The 16,194-nt window shown below is 37.6% G+C and overlaps 1 protein-coding gene across 2 annotated transcripts in view; it reads right to left on the bottom strand.

Annotated features, from left to right (window-relative positions):
* Positions 1 to 16,194, bottom strand: part of UMAD1 (UBAP1-MVB12-associated (UMA) domain containing 1) — an 85,236-nt gene that overhangs the window by 18,023 nt on the left and 51,019 nt on the right. For both annotated transcript variants that reach the window (XM_074836418.1, XM_074836425.1), the window contains exon 3: positions 2,057 to 2,142. In XM_074836418.1, the coding sequence (XP_074692519.1) occupies positions 2,057 to 2,142 (86 nt within the window). The remainder of the gene's footprint in view (positions 1 to 2,056; positions 2,143 to 16,194) is intronic.

The raw sequence follows: 16,194 nt of genomic DNA, 5'->3' as shown, positions 1-16,194 counted from the left end.
AAATGGGAAATTCCAAAGATGACAACAGTTACCAAAAAATACTCCAGAAGATATTTTCTTCAAAAAATCAGACTCAACCTCATTTTCCTTTTGAATAAGGAATTGATCCATGAACAAATATTACTTCATTCTTCTTTAAATCACATTTCTAAAAGCACTTTCCATGTTCTACAAAGTCTACATCTGATAAGTTGTGAAATAGTTTATATTTTAAAATAAAAGCAAGTTTCCAGCAATTGAAAGATGCAATTGAAGAACTAAACGCTCTTCTGTTCAACTCTGCATGACAAATATCTAATACTACTTTGCAGTCTAACAAGTATCTTTTAACATACTGTACTATGTTTATGAACTATTCTTGTTTTAATGCTAACAAGTTTATTATTTCAATTAATGTTCTATGTCTCAATGACATATTGAATATGTAAGGCAATGATTTCCAGTTTCGTTAAATTGGAAGAGTTCTCCCCCAAGTTTATAAAAATATACTCATGACTGCAAATAGGAATATTGCTTTCCTAATGGCCAGAATTATCCATGTAATTTCCATGATTCTCAGTTACTCTATTTAATTTGAGAAATTGATAATTTCTCCAAGTAAACATGAAGTCCAAATACTGAAATCCAGACTAGAATTAGTAACTTAGATACTACCAAATGCTGTATCTTAATTTAAGTGTTGTTGTCACAAGCCAGGTCATACAAGTATTTTTGTGACATATAAGCCTCTTAATAGAAAGGTTAAAATAAATCTGTTTTGTTTTCACTGTAATATCTGCTGTGTTATTTTGAAAACCTTCCTTCTTTCCTCTAACTCATAAACACTTAAAATCTACACAGGTTCCTATTTTACTGAAATTCCACAGAATTGAACAAACCACTGATGCTACAGTAACTGGCAGTTCACAATACCTAGCAAGAACATCACATTAAGGGAAATTATGTCTGTGCAGTAGGTAACCACAACATCAGTGCATTATACTGCCTCAAAACTGCAGGACCTCAGTTGCAAAACACGCCAGCTCAGATGTGCATGGATCCAGAAGTTAGACTAAGATTTTGTGATTAATTGTAACTAATCATACTTCCACATTATCAGAAAGCAAATCACTTATTACTTATGATGAATTAAAGATTTCTGTATCAGACATAGTTTTTAATTTGAAATTAAAAAAGAAGACTACAGATTACACACACATGTTGACCACTCTTAAAGATGCCACATTATCATACATACCTCTGATATACGAAGGGACTTAACAGTAATAAATATTAAAATGGCATTGAGGAGAGACAGACAGAGACACAGTTAGTTCCAAAGCTAGATATGAGAAAGTATAGGTTAAGAAAAAGCCCCAAAACACCACAAAAGCACAAACAGTCCAAGCAAAAGGTCTCAAAGTAAACATCTAAAACTTCCATTGCCATATGGCAACGGAAAACAGGCTCATACTCATTGCAGAAACATTTTCAGAGGAGGCAGAGAAGAAAATACGTGTACATCTTATGCAGAAATATTCTGAAAAGCCCTCGTTGGTATACATGGATTAAATACTAAATAAACCAGATGAAGAAAAAGAAGTCCAGATTTACAGTCACACAGTACTGAAACAGAAAGCAAACACACAATGAAGACAGTCTGTTATACTCACATATTTACAACATGTTACTTATAATGGTAGCTGTGGAAATAAATGACTTACAGAAATGTTTGACATCTTCCATCACTACTCACCACGCTAATGCTTCTATGCATTAACATTCTAGCTAGCTTCATGCCTGCACATCTCAAGTATAAAAATAAGATACTCAGCAATACCATACAGCCCAGCCTTCTCACTATTTCTTTTTCAAATCAATATCAGCGGCCTTGATAATATTGCCATCTAATTACTAGCAGTGCTTCTTTTATGGTAGATGACAAGGAAGGCTCAGTAGGCACTCAGTCTGTGGAGGACGTGAATGTGTTGAAACCTTCTCCTGCAGGTCATTCATGCTTCTTAAATGAGCTGCTATGGAAGTTTCATCATGTGTGTGTAAGGAAATAGTTTCCTACCTGTGGAGGTTGGTTGTACATTGGTCTGGTCTCCGGAAAAGAAGTTTTATCCTTTGACTCTCTACTTTGATCATCAATTGTGTCACCTAGCAAAGTTAAAAAAAAAAAAAAAAAAAAAAAATCAATCTATTAAATCACTGAAATCCTTCATATTTTATGCAGAATAAGAAGAAGTCTTGAGTCTTCCTAAAATCAAATTATACAATTCCCTGGGAAAGGGAGAACTCTGTTGCCACATTTATATTTTACAACTTTGAACACAAGGAAAAACGTTGAGAATGGTCTGCAAAACCCTGTGTCAATTAGCTTAAAGGAAAAATTCAGAGGAAAAAGAGAGAAAGAAAAAAAGCAGGGCCCCTATTTTTGCACACTTTAGGACCATTAAGTTCTAGTAGTGGCAAAGTGTCAAACAAAGGAGACAGCAGTATGAGTATCTGTTGCGAAGGCGATACCAGGCGCACGCATCCGTCACATCTCAGTCCCATGTCAGGCTAGGAGGACATGTGCACCGTTACTCTATCCTCATTTGTAACCTCGTTTCCTATACAGAGGATATCTTGCATGAGTGCTGAAAGAGAGACACAGCATACTGAGAGAAATTGCCTGGGTTTGACCGTACCAGGACAATGACTACTTAGCAGGCTGGGCATTAACCTCCTCCCATTACACAGTCGTGGCTACCTCTTTCTGGGATTTTACTGAGGAGACATGATTCAGTTTATCCCAAAAGCTGCAGCTGAAACCAATCTAAGATAGGCAGCAATAAACTAGAGACAAGAGTATTTATTTTTTTTTTAAAGACCGAAGGTACATTATTAATTTTATTAAAAAGGCAGAGGCAGTAAAACAAAAAAAACCCAACATTTGTTTCTCAGATATTGTAAAACAAATATCCACCTAGCCTATCTTTTACAATCTTCTTTTTCAGTGGGAGGGTGTACAAGAAGTTGTAAAGATTTTGTGGATTATCACCTTCTGCTGTTAGTGCTACTCAGTAAACAGTTTGTAAGAGGAGACAACTTAGGAAGGTGAAAGATTTAGCTACATAATCCTGGTTTTATTTTTATTTGAACTGGCACTGCTTTGTGTAATGCAGTATTTTGAAAGTCTGTATCCTTAAAGAGTCCTGCAGCAACAATTCTAAATGAAAGGGTTCAAGTTACTGTAGTTCAACTCCTTTGCTAAACCTGTGGTTTTGGCTGTTCTGTTCCATTTTCTCCAGCAGTTTAGTTAGAGCCGCCATACCTGGCAGAAGCCATCAGGAATGGCAGCCAGCTTCTGCCCATGCCCCGTTAGCCTGGAAACCAATGACACACAGGTCCACACATGCTTGCTCCATGTGGTCATCGGACCCCAAGGACTGACTGGTCACGTCCCCTGGGTACAATGCAATATTTGGTAAAGTAACTTATGAAAACAAGCAGTAATATTTAGTCATCAGGCACGCTTTTTAATCCCCAAGTATTATTCCTAACTGTATTTTGAGAATCATCAATAAATTATCTTTGTTATAGGTCATTAATGTCTATAATTCCATTAATGTCTACACTTTTCAAGATCTTTTCTGGAGTTGAAAAATGTTTCTCAGTAAACTAGTAATTCTCTACACAAAATACTCAAAAGCACTTGTATTTGCACCAGCTCTTAAAAAAAAAAAAAAAAAAAAAAAAAAAAAAAGAGGCGAGACCAAAGGAGATGGGGAGTCAGTTAATCTTCAATTCCACCCCACAATACTGTAAAAAACAAAATTTGTAAGCACCTATAAGACAATGAGGTAAGTAACAGCCATGAAAATAAATTTTGTCAAACCATTAGTTTACATTTGTAATGAAATAGAGGCCTTCAAAGAAAAATTATTAGAGGTCTTGTAAACGTGCTCTGCAATGAAACATCGCAAAACCTTGAAGAGGCATGAAAATGGTTAACAGATATATAAAGAGGACACTAAGACATATTTTTGGTATGTTTGCTGTGGATGAGAGTGCAAACAAGTTTAAAATGTACCAAATTTAGGCTAAATCAGTTTCTCCGAGAGTAACACTACTTAAGCACTTGAAACAACCTAAGGAAATGGTCTCTCAAAACAGTGGTTCATCTCCAAAAGATTTCAGAGGTAGGTTGAAGAAACATCTGTCACAAATGGTTTCAATCCTGCCAAGACAAGTAAGATGAATGACCTTTAGTATTCCCTTCTAGTCCTACACTCCATGAAGGATGCAGGAGGAAAGACTCTGCAGGATACTCTTCCCTAAAATCCAGATTTGTCAAGGGAACTTGTGCTGGCTGCATGGAGACTTGTGAACATGCAAGCAGACTGCAGCGAGCTGGACAAAGACTCATCAAGTGTGTAAGGGAAGAGCTGCATCGCCAGTCAGTAGCAAAGGGACAGCTAATTGAAGCCAGTGAGATGATGCATATTGGGTAAAGTTGGATGTATGCATGAACATACTGACAGAGAGTTACACTGGAGATTTAAGAAACACAGGAACCAATTTCTTACTCTTTGTCTTTACATACCATTCCTGAGAAAGCACTTGGAAGTTTTTATATGCAAAAAAAAAGACCAAATTCATGTGTGTTAATGCTATCCAGAATATACTTTTTACCTGTGATTAGTTTTTCTTAAGATGAAAACATACCTTTGTGTGAAATCAAGATCAAAAGGTCAAAAATGTAAAAATGTTCACAGGAAAGGAATAATCAGAACAGCTAATTTGGACAGAAATGAAATTTTTTGACTTAGAACTTTGACATTCAACTCCCAGAAGTCATAAGTTCTTAAGGAGGCCAAAATGTAGCAAAATCTATAGTGTTTCAAAACTCAAATTGCCTTTGTAATCTGAACTTTAATGCAGAGCTCTTCTTTGCTAAAAAAAAAAAAAAAAAAAAAAAAAGCAAATGGGAAAATCCCAACCTCTTACCAAATTTTCAGGCATATGGTCCTGCAAGGATACACCATGAATCTTTGTATCAACTGTTATTATTTGAGCTAATGGAGTTAAAACAGCTACAAGCAGCTGCACAGCAAGCTGCCCAAGATGTCCACTAGGATAGAATAGTTCTCCAGAGAAATCAGTATTTTATGTGTACTTCTTTCACCGGTTCCTATCTCAAATATCCAAACAGATTACTCATCCTTATTTCTACTAGCCAAAATAATGTATTAATTCTCACATACCTCCCTGGCTCCACCAGTTCCCAATCTTATCAAGCTTGCCATAGCTGACCCATCTTGTTTAGCCACCCCTGAATTTTTGTTGTTCAGCTTGCCATGTTTCCCATTGACCTAAATTCTAATCTCTTGCCTTAACTGGAAGTCATAGCTTTTCTTCTCTCTTCAGGCTCAGCCTTTCAAATGCTTCCCTCTGATCTGGCTTTTTCTCTTCACTGCAAGCCTGCAATCTCCTCTGCCCATCTACCTACATATTAGGAAGGTAGTTGAAGGTAAACACTGAATAGAGAGACATCCCATGAGAGCACAGACCTTTGGGAGCAGGAACTAATGTGAGTTCTTTTGAGCACGTTACACATTCTGGTTGATAGTTTTTGACTGGGGGAAAAAAATAAACAACTAAACCACTCCTCCCCACCAACACCCTGAAAAAAACCCCAAACCCAAACCATTTCCCTTACACAATCCTGACGTAAACAGGTATATAATTACAATTTTTCCAAATGAAGCAACTGAAATCTGGCTCTGAAAAAAATCACAAACACATAACCTTAGTAGGAAGAGCTACCAAATATCCACCACCACTCCCCAAAAAGGTCTTTCATCAGAACTGAACTGCAAATATATTCATAGATAAGGCCAGAGGGACCACTGCAATCATCTAGCCTAACCTCCTGTATAAATATAGGCCATAAGATTTCTTCAATTAATGTTTGAACTACAGCAAGTTTAAAGCTGTATTTTAACTAAGAGATAACAGACAAAATTCATTTTACAAAACAATTAGATTCCGGCTAATATATCCCTTGGTTTAAAAGCATTATGCAAAGTTTTAGTCAGAAAACTTCTATTATAAAATAATCTAAGTAATATATCTAAAAATGTCATGTACTATTTAGAGACTATAAGAATTAGAAATGAAAGGCGCTCCATGCAGCATAATATGGTTTACACGTTAGCAGCATAATCTGTAATATGCAGGACATTACTGGGAAAATTTATCAGGAAAAAAATAAGCATGCTTATTGCTATAAAATATTCTCTTACTTATCAATGGAAAAATATTTTCAAGTTTGAAAGGAGGGAAGTAGACATATTTACACTACTGTCCAGATAAGCCCATATTTCAAATCTTCGGTCTCGGGAGGCTGTTTTTAAGTTATATTAAGCCTCTTCCAGGCCCAAATAAATCGTGTTGCACTCAAAGGTCAGACATACGTTTCTCCTTTCACTGAGTTGGTGCTGGACTTAGACCCACATTCTCCGAGTTCTACCGGTACCTTCATTTTCCAAGAACTGCAGCCAGGTGTTGCACAGGAAACACCCAGTCCAGTCTTCAGTATGTATGTACGTCCTCCCTCAGACCTCAGAATTTTTGGTTTCTTCAGAAATCTGCATTCAGCTGCCTATCTGGACCTCAGCAAACTCTCATATAGAAAGGTTCAACCACAAGTTTGGCTTCTACTCAACAAGGAAGTGGTGTTTCTATTTATACTCTTTCCTCTTCCAGCATTTTGTTATCCTCAAGCTGTGTAGTCTCTTGATCAACAGACAGCATTTAAAAGTCTATCCCACCCTCAGTTTAAAAAATTAAAACCAATTGTAAATATATTTTTGAGTCTTCTGTAACTTAGATTGCCATTTGACCTGGTCTGTGCAAGAATCCTGTGAGACAGTGAAACATTCGCAACACAGCAAGCAGTAACTAGCTACCAAATACATGGATGTTCAAATGTCAACTTCATCTTCAAGAGGAACACAGCTATTTTCCATTATACTTTAGTTAGTTGCTTAACTCTTTGTTGCCTGTCATTATCTTCTTTACCCTGCACAGAAATGGCAAGAACAAAGAGTATTCTGGCTTCTATTTGAAAGCAAAAAGACAAAAAGTTTTAGGAGAGGATTAGTAGGCTGGAGAGGCTGACTCTGTGGAAGCATCAAGTTTTTACTGCAGTTTCTTGCCCCTCTTTCTTACTCATAAATCTTCCCCTCTCTCCCTGAGATAAGGAAGAAAGAGAGGCCAGACACACCAATTTTACGTCACTCTGCTCCAGAATAAGCTAACAGAACTTCAGGCTTCAGTCCATCAATAGTGCCAGCGCTTTCAATCTACGGAGATATTTAAGTACTGTAATTCCCTCTCCCCTCTGAATACCTGAGTCTCAGGAGTCCTTACAATTGTGCTTCTGTGAAAAAGGGTTTGACAGTATCACTTTTCTGAGTCCTGCTCTTCTCTCAGCCTTATTTAAACAGCCTCCAGCTCCTTCAGCAATGGTGAAGTGTGTTTCTGCTCAGTCTCTCCCCAGCGCTGATTGCTTCTCCAGCACTCACTGCCAGGGTCTGACAGCTTCCATTTACTTCCAGCACCCCTGCAAACTTATTAGCAAAAAGTTATTTTCCTTTCTTTGTGCGTACAGGAGACGGGCAATCAGCAATGGATATCAAGTGGCTGCTGTTCTCCTCACTGCCATTTCCATCCTCAAGCCTCATCTCAGTTGCCCTGGTTCCTTTCAAGAAGAATCCATAGCTACATTTAGTACCAAAGAAGAGTGCTGAGCTGCCAATACAGAATATCAGTAAAATATGTTTACCAGCCAATTCCCACCCAATGAGTGAGTTGGAGACTGCAGTGGGGTGGTACCAGGGAACACTAATAGCAGTACTCAGAACACAAAATTGTGCTAGTTTTATGGGATCGAGACAATTCACAGAAGACAGAGGGAAGAACTTTAGAAATTTTTGCTAATGAGCATAGAATCACAAAATGGTTTGGGTTGGAAAGGATCTTTAAAGACCATCTAGTTCACGCTCCCTGAATGGACTGTATACAATTATAGCAAAATATAATAAACGGTAAGCAATTTGATAGTTCCCAATGGTGATTAACAGACCACTCAATGATCCATCTGAATCAAATAAGACAATGGCCAGTTGCTGCCCTCTTCAATGGGAGAGATGGGACATTGATGGATAGGTGGTTCTTCTCTTTTCTTAAAAGTGGGACTACCATTCTGTCTAGCACTAGTGCTATAAAACCTACACATTAATCCTCATTAGCTTCCATGTGCACATGGCCAAGACATAATAACCTTATAAGAATATGTATAGTTGGCAAAACAATGAAGTCATCCTAGTTTCAAGTCACCTCATCCTGGTTTCATATTAAAGCTTTTCGTATCGACAGCAGTTTCATTTCAACAAGCTAATAATACCCCCTAAAAATCCAATATATCAGCAAAAAGATTCTTCACAGCTGCAACTTTCATCAAAACAAGAGTTTAAGAGTTTATGCTGCATAAGGGTGAATGAGAAGGAAGTCTGTGTAAGCTCATGCTAAGGCAGAGGTCTGTGTTAGCCTAAGGAGGCACATGGTAAGTCTTTGGCAGCCTTATACTGAGTTTCAAGAGTGTTTTTATAGCTGGGTATTAAGGGGTCCTACAAATAAATCTTTGACTGGGAGTAGAACTTACCAGTATCTTCTCTAAATATCCTGATGAACCATGAGAAAAATCTATATAAACCCTTCAGACTGAGAACCCTGAAAGACTGACTTCTTCAAACTTGTAAAAGGGAGGGGGGAAACTGTAACAAGGTAAACATTATCCTGAATGTTTTTGCATTTACAGACATGAAGCAACAAGGTTCAGTCCTTTCCCAATAAAGAGGAATAACAAATCCAACTACAGCACATGCCACTGAAGATTACAGGAGTGGCACTCCACATTGCCACTGAGTTTCATTTTGGTATCCCATCCTTCTGCAGGTGATCTTAATATAGGGTCTCCATTTTCCTAAACAATTCTGTTAGGGTCTTCTCAACCTGCATCCCACTATCAAGATCACAGCAAAACCACAGATTTAAACCTACAGAAACTTTTTTTCCCCAAATGAGAACTTTTAGGAATATGGAAAAACAGTATGAGAGGATTAGAGGCTCCTGTAGTATCCCAGATCTATCTACTTTTAAGATGGCAAAAAGCTTTTTATTTCTGTCCTTTTTCGTATTTCCAACTTCTTAAAAGTTTGACTTCTTTCAAAGCTTTTCTGGATCCTAAAAAAAAGGACCCTTAGAGTTTAAATACAACTCCATCTCCAACCACTTCACTGAGGCTAAATCATTTCAGCTCCCCCAACCCCCATTTATACGGCTTTCTTTTAAGAGGTGCCCAACTCCTTCAGAAAGCTGATGAGTCAAAAGCCAAAGTTTCATAGCAACATTTTGGTTGGAAGGAATCCCTAGAGGTCACAGTAGTCCAACCTCCAGTTCAGCACAGGGCTAACTTCAAAGTGAAACTATGTTCCTCAGGTGCTTGTCCCAGATTAATTTTAAGTCTCCAAAGATGGAGATTCCACAGCCTCTCTTGTCTCTCAGTTATATCTATTCCTCTACTATTTGTTACCTCCAGGTCCACTGTCATGTTCAAAGAAAGCTGTAGAATTGTTTCATCCATTAGCCAGGATCACCAATGATGAAGCGTTATTTTGGTTTTAATTTACGATACTTTCATGTCAAGCATAAAGAAATGCTGAAGATCAATCTCATTCTGATTTACTGGTGTGATGCATCCATGCAAGTACTTTCTCCTCCATTATATGTGCATACTAGCCTTTCTAGTGCATACTAGCCTCACTAGCCCACAAAAACACTGAACCCTCTCACCACAGCATATCTTTCAGTAAATCTCACTTTTCCTTTTTGCTATTTGGAAATCCCATTCTAGATTTCATTACCCTAGATGCTGCCACACCTTTCTTACCTAGTTTTGCTATCAGAATGAGCAGGCAACATGATTTATCAGCTACTCAATACAGCCTTAGTACTGAAGCAACCAACATAGTACAACCTGTACTAAGTAAGGGCTTATGACATGTTCAATCAGTTTATAAGAAAGAAGTTGAAAACAAAAGCTACTCAGGAGAAGTGCATGTCCTCTAAGTCTTCTGACCCAACAATCATGCTTATCTGAGCGTGTGTGCCAATGCCTCAGGGAGAACCTTAAAACTATTCACTACTCTTCCTTTGCTCAACTGATACTGTTCTGCGGATAAGCCCCCAGCATATCTATTATATGTTAGTATTTATCATGAACATTGTCCTTAAAAAAAAAAAAAATCTGCAAAACTGCCTGTAAGGCATAGATTAGATGCCATAGGCCAGTCTCCACATGCATTAAGTCACTGTTCTTGACATTCCTAGAGAACCTTTAAATCTTCCTGTCATTCACTTCATCTGCCAGTTAAGCCCCTCCTCTTCATATCAAAACAAATGCAACCTTCCAAGCCCAAATGAATCATACTTTTCTAGGTAAGTAAACCATTTAAACTACTTTTTTGAAAAAGAAAAGTTTTATCAATTGATTATCTCTTTTTTTTTTTATATTTATTGTTTACATAATCAGAGTGTTATCTTATTGTCATGGTTATCTAGGCCAACTCAATCACCCCACAGAATGAGTATGTTATTTTAAGGTTAAGAATAAAACAAGTCCCTTAAATCTGCAGATGTTTGGAGAAGTTTAGTGTTAATTTATAGAATCTCCTTCCTTTCCACTTCACTCTCAGATCTGCTTCCTGGGTAGTGAAAGGTGTCTACACTTAGCATAATCAATCCAACAGTGCTATATGGATGCTCTGGTATGCAACAAGTGCAAAAGAAGCAGCAGTTTGCAAGATAGATTTTTTTCCATGGTTACAGTCTCCCACTAGATCCTTTTTTGCTCTTCCAAGGGAGGGAGATAAAGACAATATTATTTGCCTTTATTTGTTCTGTTTCTCTTGCCTAACTTTGTCTTCTTTACCTTTGATGAGAATATGAAATTCGTGACCTTCACAATCCTTCCTGAGTTTTCTTATTTTGCTTGGAAGGATGATAAAAAGTTTAATCTCAAAACAATGAAACACTTTACCTCTTCAGTTCCTGATGAGCAGTAAAAGGCTTTGGGGAAACATTGGTAACAACAACAAACTCAGTTAAGACAATAGTACAGCTCACACAGAGTACTGCTGGCAAGCAACCTTCTCTTAAACACTTTTCAGCAGTATCATTTTCTTGTCACTAGTTAGACCAACCTATAAAACCTATCTCAGATCACAGGCTCAGGTGTTGTTCAAAAGGTAAATATTATAACATCCAACATTTCACTATGAAATTAAGATTATTTCACTATCCTCACTTAACTATGAGATTAGGACTCTCCTCCTCCTGTTTTATTTGTGATGTGGTTCTAAAGGCAATCCTGTCCAGAATGAAAACAGCTTTCACAAGGACAGAGATTTTCCTAGCACTTAAAAATCTGCAGTGTGGTCTGCCTGCTCAGTCTCTTGGTTACACTGTGTAACTTGAATGTCAGTAGGTCCAGCATGCATTAATATTATTTGCCTGCCAAAAATTGAGGAGCTGATAGTCTAATATTTGCATATGAAGCTTGCTACATAAATGCAAATTATGTTAGAAAACAAATAATGCATATTTAAGCTGGTTTCCTAAGGAATTAGATTTACATGTCCAATCTTCTGTCCCTGATAACGCAGGAAAACATTGTCAAATGTGGTTGAAACAGGCACAGAGATGGAAGACTTAAGAGATGTTTACAGAATATAATCTCTGCAGCTGGGTAGTAAAAAGAGACCAGGAGTAATGCCCCAGCTGAAGGAAAAACCCCTTGTTCTCTGTTCTTGGCCTGCTAGCAGGTCAACTGGCAAATATTGCTGCGGTTGGTCACTGGGAATGAAGGCAAGGGAGGCCACTATAATAATGCAGAGAAATAGCCAGAGCTATTGTAACGGGGTAGAAGGACTAGGAGATCTTCAAGGAGGTCCTTGAGAAATGGAACGTCATCATTTTTCCTATTCCAGGGAAGGCCATGTTTTATTCTATCTTGACAGCATTTCAGGTATGTTTAAACAAGAAATAATTTTTACATAATGAAGAAATAATTTTTACATAATGAATTCTGTGGTTTACATTACACAGAAAAATCTATAAATCAGTCACTCAGTCTACCCAATTAGGGCCACTTACACCTCTGTCCCACTAGCTGCTGTGGGATGCACTATGATGAGCAGATGATCATATACCACCTCATCCCAATAACTAGCCTTCCTGTGTGAGCAGCTGCCTACAACATTCATGTTAGTTATTAAGAACTCTTTTTGTCACATCTTCTAGAAACTCTGAAAGTAGCAGAAAGCTGAGTTAGTACTTTGTGGGAGAAGAATTAATGCATAAGACAGAACACTCATTTAAGTGAGTGTTTTATGTGACATAATTATAAGAAATCTTCTCCAAAGTAATGATCATTATCAATGATACTTAGAGTGCTACTATCCTCTCAGAGGCATGGAAGTCCCCACTCCATTCTGAAGCCATGTTAAGCAGAATTCGTTTAAAATATAAACACCACACACAAAGTTACATAGATACACTGATACACGGCTTTTATGTGCCTGTGTGACATACAGGCACCAATGTACCTGATGAAGGAAGTTAAATCACAAATTCTAAGTTTCCATCAGAAGACTTACAAATACGGCGGCTCAAAAAGCTTCTTTCCCTGTATTTTTCTGAAAGTTATTTCCTAGATAGCAGCCTGGCAATCTTATGTCACTGTGACTATATAATGTCAATTCTGAGCAGAAAACCTTATGGTACATCCTCTGTTGCTTTTGCATTTTTGACACATGCTTGCAGAGTATTTCTGAACACAGCATATTTTGTTTTCCTCTAAAAAGAAGTATAAACTCTCTGTTTGGATTTTGTGTAGTAACAAGTTTATAAACATACCTAAAATTGTTATGCAAAGGTTCTGAATATTAAAGAAAGGAAAACCTACATCCAAAAGCAGTCTCAACAAACAATTCAATAAAGCAAACAAAATATCTCTGCTTCCATAACTCCTTGAAATATTACTTTTGATTTACACTGTTAATTCCATTATATTACTACCATCTTCTGATCTACCTCAGACTTAGGAAAAGGATCTAAAACCAAAAATCAACCAAGCAAAACAGGTTAAGAAGTAGGCAGTCTCCTCAAAAAATAAAACATAAATCCATTTAACCTCTCCTCAGAAATGGCAGAAAAAAAGCACGGTAGCTTTTTTTCACAAAAGTTATTCATTCACAAAATGAATAACCAGCTCCACACAGACTATTAAAGGACTAAATAATTTTATTTATTTATTTATTTATTTGAGCACATAGGTCAATAATGTGGATTAACTAGGATTAAAGTGTTATTTTCTGATTATTTTGGTGATTTAAGCTGGTTTAATATTTCTAGGAACTTTAAAGCCAGCTTTGAAGAAGAAACTACATTATGGAACTTCTGGTTTACTTTTGACTTGTGTGTAAACAACATGGAAATGTTCACTTCAACATATTATCGCTTGAATTTAAAGGCAATAAGACAAATAGCATTAAATATTCACAGATTTTTAGTATTTCTGGCTACAGTATATTAAAACCTTTCTAACCATTGTTTGATCCTTCATTTGCATTTTCATGTTACACAAACATAGTAGTGGAGATCTGGTAGGAAAAAAATTGAAGTATCAGCACAAAAAAGCACTAGCAGTAGCAGACTTCTTTAAAAGTATCCAAAGAGCAGGGCAGAGGTTATTTTAGGGGGAAAAGAGGTGAATGAGAATTTCTGAACAGAGAAACTTAGTTTACAAAGTTTAAAAAAGCCCCACCATGTTAAAATATCCATTTACAAAGATACAAGGGCAACAGATATAAAAGTCCAGCTCATATGTTTTTGGCTGCATCTTTCACTGAAGTGTCCAAACACTTGCATGTACACCAAAAAGTATCATTAACACTGTCCACAAAGCAAAGCAAAGCAAAAAAAAAATAATAATTGTGCAGTACTTGAGCAATTCTTAAAAAACATATTAAATTCTGCCAGGACTTTGTACCATATTCTTCTCATACATGGAGAACATGAAGAAAGGTCATAGTCGGCTGTAACTTTTATCATCAGCTGTTAATGGTGTGGAACTGTCCTGAGGGCTACGATCACTTAAGCCAAGTTATGCCTACACTGTACATCAGTCCCTTCCCTAAACTCAACAGTAATGGCATTTTCTAGCTCAAATGAAAACATTTCAATTTGTCAAAAAACCAACAACAAAACACCCACATAGGATTCACGCCAGCTTCAAGAGCACAAAAGCAGACAGGCCGTTTTCAAAAAGTGCATTTCTTGTTTCTTGAGATGGCAACCACCCACTTCCCCAGAGGCCTTGGGGAGCCGTCAGGGTGAGCCGTCAGGGTGAGCTGCGGTGGGTTTCCAACTCTGCAGCCAGGGTTTCAAGAACTCCAGGCTTATGGGCACTCAAGATCCATGGTGATGTGTCAGCTACGTTAACAGGGGCCACCAGATCTAAGAAAAACTTCATGATATTCAAAGATGAAAGCTGTCTCGGGCTTTTGAGCTTGCAATGTTCACCAGATCAGAAACACAAAGGTTTCTGAATTCCCAAAAATCCAACAGGCAGATTGTCCCAGAGGCCGAAATACAAATTTTTCCAAGTTCTGTGGCTCCTTACCCACTTGCTCAATGTCAAGTTCCCAGACAGGTCTACCCCGCACATGTAATTTTTCTGAAGAATATTTTCATGCAGTAACACAATTAGAATAGAATGAGTATCTGTTTCAAAACACAACACACCGAAAACAGACAAGGCCACCCTACAAAAACAAACTGCGCCTATCTGGTAACTCCCTTCTGGCTACTATTTGAAGAACTGTCAGTCAACCTGTAGTGTGAACATTATTACCTAAGGGTGAGTTTTCACAAGGCTGAGTCAGCCTAACAGCTCAGTGCTGCCAAAAGGAGCAGTCCTGCCTCTCCCCTCAGCCCTGGTGCTCCCGCTGGTTCCTTTGTAGTGGCTCCCAGAGTCTCCTAAGATCTTGCAAGCCACCTGAGCTCACTGAACTGGTTAAAAAAAGATAAATGCATATTCCCTTTCTTGCTGGGTTAGTTTTCTGCCAGTTTAGTGAGCTAAATCAAAGACATCAAATGAGCTGGGAGAGCTGGCACACAGGTGATGGAAAGTAATCCTGCTTCCAGGAGCAAGAAGCAGGATGACCCATTCTTCAGACAGTTAGGTGGCTCAGCTGTCCTGTGGAAATATACCCTCTCATAGCACTAGTCTTGCTTTCCATTGTGAAAAAACAGAAGGCAGTATTTCGGATCTAAATGTAGTCTCCACTCTAGACATTATACAAATCAGCATGGAAAGTTTCAAAGGTGTGCTAGCACTCACATATCAAAAACATGATGAAATACTTAAACATACCAAAAGAAGCAAACGATTTATTATATTAGGAAATGCGCGTCTTTGTTATTATCAGTAGGCCATGGGAAGATAGAGATTAATATGTATTTTTAGTTTTCTTCCTTTTCTTCCTAAGGGGTCAACAGTGCAACTAGTTTTCTGTCTTTTGCTTTCTCCTCATGAGAAACTTGTATTCATTTTTACTTTGTCAGCCCCAGGAAATCAGATAAGTGAACACCCACGACACTAAGCTGAATTACTGTGTTCAAGAAGCCCCCTTGAGAAACAAACAGCGTTAGTCTGGATGACGGCTCTTTCAGGATTTCCATAAAATGGCTTTAAAAATTACCATGGGCAAATTAATTTTATGAAAAATCTGAAATCTTACTTGGTCAATGCAAAGAATCCATCCAAGTATTTAATTTCTTGTGGGTATAGTAGTAAAAAAGTAGGTAAGGTCATGCAATTTTTATAATTTCTGTTTAAGATGCATTTACCTGAACCCTGAACATGAGGAATTTTGCAAAGATGAGACCTGAAACAGTCATACTGATATTCTTTCCTATTTCTAGCCATACTCCTTACCACATCCATTTTGAACTCAGTACTCAGAAAAAAGCACAGACCAACCAACAACGTCACCCTGCTGTCTCCCTATAAAACAAGCTAACAAACCAATCCGT

The sequence above is a fragment of the Strix aluco genome, chromosome 1 (assembly GCF_031877795.1).
Source record: "Strix aluco isolate bStrAlu1 chromosome 1, bStrAlu1.hap1, whole genome shotgun sequence".
Taxonomy (NCBI): domain Eukaryota; kingdom Metazoa; phylum Chordata; class Aves; order Strigiformes; family Strigidae; genus Strix; species Strix aluco.
Note: the sequence above shows the minus strand (reverse complement) of the source record. Positions and strands in the feature narration are given on the sequence as shown.